This window comes from Channa argus, chromosome 14 (assembly GCF_033026475.1).
Source record: "Channa argus isolate prfri chromosome 14, Channa argus male v1.0, whole genome shotgun sequence".
In the NCBI taxonomy this organism is placed as follows: domain Eukaryota; kingdom Metazoa; phylum Chordata; class Actinopteri; order Anabantiformes; family Channidae; genus Channa; species Channa argus.
The window spans coordinates 24,790,268-24,798,769 of record NC_090210.1 but is presented as its reverse complement, the minus strand read 5'-3'; the positions used below and the strand labels follow the sequence as shown (position 1 = coordinate 24,798,769).

The 8,502-nt window shown below is 47.3% G+C and overlaps 1 protein-coding gene across 1 annotated transcript; it reads right to left on the bottom strand.

Annotated features, from left to right (window-relative positions):
- Positions 1–369: 369 nt before the first annotated feature.
- ptmab (prothymosin alpha b) lies at positions 370–4,109 on the bottom strand. The gene is made up of 5 exons (XM_067474532.1): positions 3,820–4,109; positions 1,560–1,625; positions 1,378–1,462; positions 1,206–1,291; positions 370–1,116 (listed from the first exon to the last, which is right to left on the bottom strand). Exons 1-5 carry the CDS (start codon positions 3,862–3,864, stop codon positions 1,072–1,074), a joined length of 327 nt encoding a protein of 108 aa, XP_067330633.1. The 5' UTR covers positions 3,865–4,109; the 3' UTR covers positions 370–1,071.
- Between the last annotated feature and the right edge of the window lie 4,393 nt (positions 4,110–8,502).

Sequence of the window (8,502 nt, the reverse complement as noted above, 5' to 3'; positions counted from 1 at the left end):
ATGTAGGTCTTTTCCAGCAAGTATTGAGGTTTTTAAATTACTTTTCACCTTCAATCTGTGCCTGAATTATCTGAACAAGATCTGAATATGGCAGACATTTGCAGAAACCTCATTCACAAGGAACAAATCTGGCCTGGACTCATGTTAACAGCATCAATAGGGTTAAAATTCATTTATCAGGAACTCGGAGGAACCACTTCCTTATACTGTTGTACTGCTTCTTGGGGATTTCAGACCTTGTACATAAGAAGAATCCGAGTACTTTTTAGGAAAGTACTTGCACCTCTACAGGAGTATGGACTTTCTCACCTTCGCCCGTCGTCATCACTTGGTCCCGACAGGAGTAAAACAATGAGCAGAGATACAAAGTACAACTCACAAAATAAAAGTCCGGTTTATTGTCAAACAACAAACTTCGCACATACATCAAAACAGGCCGTCATAAAACAAAAAGTCGCTGACAAAAACAAAATAAAGGAAAAAGAAAACAGGCTCCTTTCTTTGGCCTTACCCTCCCATACAAACAAACTAGTTATGGTACAGCTAAAGTACATACATTAAATTTACTGGAATGCTCTGAGTTCAACGGCTTAAGAGGTTTGTCTTTCGTGTTTTTTTTTAACCTTTTTTTAATCACTTTCTTTCTAGTATCTGTCGAGATATCATAACATGGTCAACCAAGTAAAATCTTTTGTTAAAGAAGCACCGATTTGGTCTGGCGAGATCGCTGCCGAGAGAGAAACGGACCCCCTCCGAACAATATGTACAAAAATATAAAATGTAAATAAAAATACAAACAAATTCTCCGTTGTGTCGTTGAAGAGAAGCCGGATTTCTGCGCCGCTGGGTTCCTCTAGAAAATTTGTTTTGCAGATTTGAGGGGAGGTCGAGAGTGTGGCCGTGGTGGGTGTCTGTTGAACTCTACTTGCTAATGACCATGTTGGATTTTTTTTAATTATTATTTTTTTCCTTTAAATCAGTCCTCCAGCCCCTCCACCTGTGACATAGAAAAACAGTCATAGGTGAAGAATCAGGAAGTGGTTCAGCAGGATGGGGCGGGGGGAAAACGCATCAATCGTCCTCGTTGGGTTTCTGCCTCTTGGTTTCCACCTCATCCTGCAAGAAGAAGAAGATGCAGTTAGTTTATTGGGAGAGCTCGAGGCCTCAGCGGTCGCTCAGATTTGACGGAAGTGTCGACGTCTCACCTCCTCATCATCCTCTTCATCCCTAACTGTCCGTTTTTGGCCGCCCTCAAGCTCATCTTCATCTTCCTCCTCCTCTTCCTCATCACCTGCAGTGCCAACATTGAGGAGGATGAGAATTTTGCCACTTTTAAAGAAACACCACCTCAGGTAAAAACGAAACCTCTCTAGTTACCATCTACGTCGTCTTCCTCGTCCTCCTCATCCACCTCCTCGTCATCTTCCTCGTCTACTTCAGGATCTCCGTTCTCCTCGTTCTCCTGTGGATGACAAAGAGCCACACGTGAGAAGCTGCTCGGATAAAAAGTCAGTGGTGACTGAGTTCCCTCCAGGGGGAACACCAGAGGCTGGCGTTACCTTTCCATTGGTGGCAGCATCTTTGCCGTTTTCCTTCTCCTCCACAAGCTTCTTCTCTTTCAGGTCCTGGTGGAAACAAACAGAAGAGTTGGATTAAAACTGGGCTGCTGCTACCTGCCCTGCTGATTGGCCTAGTTAGAACAGCCCCAGTGTTTGCTGGTAGCTGAGTCCCTGTCAGGATGAAGGCTTCCCATTTAAACACCATATTGGTCTCTGCAGATCCCTCCCCCTCCTCCTCCTCCTCCCACTCTATCCCCTCTAATGTGTTGTAATCTGATACTTTGATGTGGCCCCGGAGGCACTCTGGGTATTGTAGTCTTCCGCTGGCTGCCACCGCCGCCATATGTCACAAGACACGCCCGGGAGAAGCACTGCAATACCCAGGATGCACCGCTCCATTTAAAATAACACAGAAGGGCGCAGGAGCAGAGGGAGGGAGCAGGCAGGGAGGGAGGGAGGAAGGAGGGGGAGGGGGTGAGTGCGACGCACGCTGCTGCTGCTGCTGGCCGCTTGTTGTAACGGAGGACAGGACAATAGAAGACGACACATGGCAGACGAGAAAAGCGACACCAAAAGCAAAAATAAGGCAGCGCGGCCGCAAACACACCATCTCACACACATTCATATCTCGTTTCTCCCCTCTCAGACCGGAAAACCGCCCGGCCAGCCTATTAATAGGGCTCGGTTTCCTCGTTTTGTCGACACCGTCCGTTGAGCGCCCGTCCTCCCCGATGGACGCACACGTCCTGCACATATTCCGCTATCGATTCACTGCTGCACATAATCGTATTGGTTAAAAGTCATTAAGCTGGTTACGAGCAACGGCCGCTGCTTGACAGGAGACAAATAAGGCTGAGCTCGAGGCTCCGCTCACTCACCAACTGTGCGTAAAAAGGCGCTTGTGCGTAAAAACGCTCCACAACTATAAATAGAGGCTGAACAGGCACCCTGGATTATCAGCATTAATACCAGGCCCCAACTTTTCCCCCTCCACCTTCTCATTTGTTATAATAACTCATAACCACTCAGCTCCGTACTGCTGCTCTGATTATCAGACTCCCCCACTGCTGCTGCGGAGACCCGACTCCCCCCGCGGGGCCTATTAAAGTTTCACCCAATCTGATCCAAAGTCCAACAGGATGGAAATTAACATTTAAAACAGCACAAAGACGGGCAGGTGGAAAGAGAGGAGCCCGAGAGGTGAGAGACCACAAAGAGGGAAAAACCATCACCGTCACATCACACCTCCACAGTCCGGCCACACACACACACGGAGAGAGAAGTGGGCTGCTTTCAAAAAAGAAAGAAAAACTTTCCCCCCGAGACACCAGCGCTCTCTGCAAACATGCTCCAAAAATACTAAAGAAAAAGCGGAAGCTGCGGCTCGTCGTGTGTGAGAGACTCCGGTAAAACGGAACCCGTTCACGCAGCAACAGCAGCCGCCGCCGCCGCCGACCTTCCACAGTCGGTAAACAAACCGGGTCGGACGGTGCAGCCACGCAGGCCCACGGTGCCTTTTAAAACCCACCAACACATCAACAACTGAAAACTGAACAGCTGCGAGCGGAGCCCGCGAAGTTGACATCGCTAAGAATTACGCAGCGCCGTCTGCCTCCGTCCTCCATTCAAACGGAGCAAGTTGACACTACAAACCCAGCTGGGGCCGCACAAAATCCCATTTAGTCCGCTGCTCGGCTCCAGCACCTCGTTATCGCTCTATTAATACAAGCAGCTGGGGATAAGAGCGCTTCTCTGAGACGGGACGCGGGATTACCTTCGAATTAATGCGCGTTAAGCTGCCAGTGAGATGTGGAATAAATGTGCGAATCGGCGCGTCAGAAAGAGAGAATGAGAACGAGCCCAAAAAGCCACGGAGTGTGTGCTGAGGGACAGTGCGCCGCTCCGGACTCGGGGAGCGCGTTTCTCCGAGGAGAACCGAGCCTCTTGCATAAACAAAGAACCCGCGCAGACTGTTACTCTCCGGACAATGAGACACGGCGCTGGAAACGCAGCCTGTTTCCATGATGCGGAGCCAAGACCCCCGCTTCATTCTACTCCTATTCCCCATCACTTAAGAGGAAAACACCGGCTTTTATCCGCTTTCTCTGCGCTCCTGAGTCCCCCAGGCTTCGTGCGGTACGAATGAGCGCGAAGCGACGACGGAAGGTTGGCTGAAAATCTAGGTTACAGCCTGCAAACGCTTTATTCTTGTGAGGGGCTCAGAGAGCCGCGGTTCCGGTGGAGGTGAGAGGCGGCTTACCTTGGCAGAGATATCCGAGCCGGAGTCAACTTGTGTGTCTGCCATTGTTTAAAGGTGAATAAAATAAAGGACGGCTGAAGTGAAAGGTAGAATAAAGTAAATCCCTCTTCTGCTCCGCGGATCAATGACTGTTATATTGTGCCAGTGGCCAGCGCTGCTGACGGCCGAGCCTTTAATATAGGCTGGGAGGCGGTGTTTGGGGAGCCAGGCGCCCGCTGATTGGCTGGGGCAGCAACAGAGGTGTTCTCCTCGCGCGTTGGAGTGGAACAATGGATAGAATTTCTTAAGTCTGAGGCCACGCCCCCTCCGGTCCTGCCGTTGTTACGGTCCTTTCTCCGCTAAAACTATACTCTGACCCGGTAAAACAGCACAAAACCGCACTGTCCCTCAACGGTGGCGCACGTGCTGCACCGTGAAACCGAGAAAATCGCGTTCGCACCGAGTTACGCACCAAACATATCGAATAGGCAGCGCGTCTGCTGACGTAGTGTCACACTTTGATTGATTGATGTGCATCTGGTCGAGTCAAGCGGCGACTACGGCGCGTTTCTCCCGCCCACCGACGCGACGAGGGAATTCGGGCAGAGTCTTTGGAGGAGAAGAGGCGAAATGTGACGACACGGGCGGTGTTAGTGGATTAAAGCGCTTTATAATGTTACTGTGAGCTCTGTCAACACTATCAGTCACTTCATGGCTCAGAGAATGGAAATGTGGAGCTGCGCCGCCATGTCTCATCACAGCTCCTGATCGACCGCTGCTCGCCCCGCCCCTCCCGGCGTCCATGTTTGAAACTCCCTCTCTCATCTCTATGTGCGCACTTGACACTCTTTTGAGTTTTTTTTTTTTTTTTTTTTTTTTTTTTACATAACAGCTCATAAATTCGTGCGCCAAGGTCGACGCACAAATAACCACACAGTGTCCGTGGAACAGAAGACACACAAGGCGCGTGAGTGTGCGTTCAGAGAGTGTGTAGCTCGGTGCCGGTGGCCTCGTTTCCTCCGTCTCCATTGTTCGAGCCCACAGAGAAAAGCCCGTCGTGGAGGAGGAGGAGGAGGGAGGGGAAAAAAGCAGTGCGACACAACAGACATGCGATGAGACAAGTGCGCAGAATTATCCTGATGTGCTCATGAACTCACGCGCATTCATATGAAACACGAGGGCAAACAGATTATTCTCTCTTACCGACTTTTGTACACATGGCTTTTACGAGCCGAGCATGAAAAGGACGCGGCAACACGCACACAAAGCAGCCGCCATTGCTCGCTCGGGATGGGGGATGGGAGCAGAGTGTGGTCCGGTAACAAGAAGCCCACATCCACATTCTGCTCTTATGACGCACTCTGCCTCAAATGGCGGCTCTGATTGGTCGGGTATGTGGAATAAACGCGGCTTTGGCGCACGGCACGCGCTGATTGGCTGCCGTAGACGTCAGTTAATTTAAACTAGGCCCTGGCGGCCAGCGGCAAAAGGCGGCTCCGGAATGTGGATCTGGACTAGACTGTGTGGAGTAGTGTAGAGTTTCAGCCCAGTCTTTGACATGTTATTGGCTGCACGGGATTAAAAAAAGCGCCTTTTACCGCCACGGTGTGTGAGGGCCACGTTTATTCATTATGTGTAATTGTTTGGAAAAGCTCAGGCTTCTTATTTCATTGACACACATGATAAAATATTTAACCAGGTATCAGACAGAGCGGTGCTTGGAGAAGGTGGTCCACCAAGAACTGAACGCCCCCACCTGTAGCCAACTAAGTGTGTTTTAAACGTGTTGGACAGTTCACTCTGGATGCACATGAAAAGTGCTGCACACACAGACTAACAGAGATTCAGGAAGCTGGAAGAAGTTTTAGAGAAACATTCAAACTAGCACCAGGTTGACCCCATGTGTGATGTTAAGCCATCGTCCGGCCTCCTCCTGCAGCTAAAGCTCAAGAAAATCCTACATGTTTACACCTGAAAGCCACTGGAAGGAAAGGTGAAAATTCAGCCTTCACAGACAGGGCGTGTGATATTAGTTTTAAACAGGGAGTCACATTCATTTTGTTGCATTTAGTTTCTGTTTGGAGAAGTGACAGAAGTTGTCGTGTAAATCGAGCTGGAAAGACCAGTGCAGCCTTGGATTCAGTTTACAAAGTTAAAGAGTTTAGCACAGACACTCCAGATCGTTTCTGATGCTGTGTAGAAAGTAGTCCAGATACTCCTGATGCATGAGTTCCCATTCAGGCCCGGGTTTGTGCAAACAGTTCATTAAACAGCTGCGCGTCTGAAAACCCAAGCACCAGGATCAGCTCCAGTACCAACACCACTCATCAGGGTCACATGGACCAATGTTAACAAGTTGGTCTATATGATCTGCTGCCAAGCGGGGACCAGACCAAGAGGGGCCCCCAAAGCTCCTCATTTACTGTTTGTCAATTAGTGAAACATAATTTGATTATGTGCACATTTGTTTAGGAACCACTGGATCAAACACTGTATTTAGTCCAGTTCTGACTGAGGCCAGACAACTAACGTTTTACCCTGAGGTCTGCAGCTGCCTCTGTAATGCTACAGTGACTCATTTGAATATTTGTGGAGTGCAGTATACTTCATGTTGCCGTGCAGGCCTCAGCCTACAGACGTGTCAACGACATTGGGACGTGAGGAGGACACATTTGACATATTTGTCTTTCTCTGCAGCAGTTGATGCAAATCAGCAGAGATACAAACAGTCCCAGCTGCATTTTCACATCGACACGATCAGTGTCCAGGTGTGTCACTAAACCTGAGGTGAGATCAGACATGTGAAAAGAACTTTAACTCTGAAAAGGATCTTTAACTATGTTTTTGTTATTTTCTCATCGTTTCAACGATTTTTCTCGTCTCTGTTGGAAATAAATAGAATTAACTGGCCTCATTAAACTTTTCCTAATTGTCACTTAACTAACTAAAATATAATTTATTTATTTGAAGTTTTTAAACACTTATTACATGTTTTTGTGTCTTCACATCGTTTAGCTTTTTATTTTTCTATAAATCATTGTGTAACCCTACTTTCTGGATAATGTGGGACTCTCCAGTGTCTGGGCTGTGGGTAAGAAGCTACAGATTCTCTTGGTAATCTTCTTTAAAAACGCCACCACAGCAAGGCTGCAAAGAACTAACTTTTCACTCCGTATACACGCACCTCTCATCTTGTGTCACCTCTACAACAGTCCCCCCGGTAACTCAAGGCAGGTGGGAACTACAGTTACTTCCAACCAAGTGGCCATATTAAACCATTCAACTGTACACGCGATATGTAAATAAAATAATAAAACCCTGTAGGTGACAGTGAGATATATATGATAAATAAAAAAAGCTGGCAGCAGACTAGTGCAGGTTTGGATTTGACCCTCTGGTATCTGCTGGGTTTTTTCCTCAGGTAACGTCTTCTGAGCTCAAAGTTAAACCACCTCAGCTCAGTTTAAAGTTGTTCAGTGAGGAGCGTTTGAACATTTGGAGGCTTAGATTTGACACTAATCCAGGTTTAGACTTAATCCAGTTGGGGATAAACTTGGTCTACGTGAACCAGACGCTGCTCAAAACAAGAAAACAGACACTTTCAAATCGGTTTTGTTTCTGGTTCTTTGTTTCTTTCTCTTCCACTCTCTGACATCCAGCTTCTGAGATGGAAACACAGCCGGATGAGACAGAGCATCAGTCCCCCAACATGTTTGAACCCGTCACAGCGATGCAGTGAAATGGACGCTTACAGCAGCTGGAATGAAACAACACAAGCTGAGTTCAGGGAGTCTTCAGCACACGTCCATTCAATATAATGATACACACAGAGACAATTGCTGACAGAAACCTGCAGCTGAATGGACTTTTTATCAATCTGAGGAAGCAGAAAAGTGCAAACCAAGGCTCTTACATTTACACACACACTCTGAAATGCTTCTTTCCAAATGAGACATTTGAGCAGTTTGGTCATTCAATTAACCTGCTTATTTATTCAGCATCTGTTACAGGTTAGTGTAAAGCAAATAAGATGAGTTTGGTCCAATTCTTTCCTGAAACTTGTGCCTTTTCTATCACTGATCACCACCCCCCCCCCCACACTCCCCTGAGTGTTTAAAATGTGACCTTTTAACAAAGAGTTCTTTTCTCCTTAAAACATTATAGATTGTGCAGATTTGATCTAATTTGTAAGAAAATACTTAAACATCAGTGGAGACGTAGGTGGAATCAGCAGACAGAACATTGGGGATGAGATGATCAGAATCAGCTTCACTTCCTGTGTTGACTAACAGAACAGAGACAAGTTGTGAGACACACGTTTAAAGGCCCAGGATGAAAATTGTCTTCCCTCCAGGCTCTGCAGATAGGACAGGTGAGTGGATTCCTGTCTGCAGGCGATGAGTTTAGATGGAAGTGTCCTGTTCACCACTGTGCTGGTGAACAAATTCAACAGTAAAAATAGTAAATGGATATGGTGATATATTAACGACTGAGTTGCAAAAAGTAAACTTTTAAAAAGCTATTTGGAGCATTTTCCCCCTCAAAGGTGACAAGAGACAAACACACAGTATCACAGCAGGACGTAGCATGAACACGGTCTGAACCAGGTAACATGGGCGTCCACATACTTTAGTCAGACTGTGAGAATATGTTCATTCAGCATTTGTTTGCACTGAAATATCATGTGACGCATCACTAAAACAC

Bases quoted from the DNA above. Each gene is read 5' to 3' on its own strand.
- ptmab (XM_067474532.1), bottom strand. From the start codon at position 3,864: ATGGCAGACACACAAGTTGACTCCGGCTCGGATATCTCTGCCAAG. The intron at 1,626-3,819 runs GTAAGCCGCCTC...TGTTTCCACCAG, and splicing joins GCTCGGATATCTCTGCCAAG to GACCTGAAAGAGAAGAAGCT. The intron at 1,463-1,559 runs GTAACGCCAGCC...TGTCATCCACAG, and splicing joins ATGCTGCCACCAATGGAAAG to GAGAACGAGGAGAACGGAGA.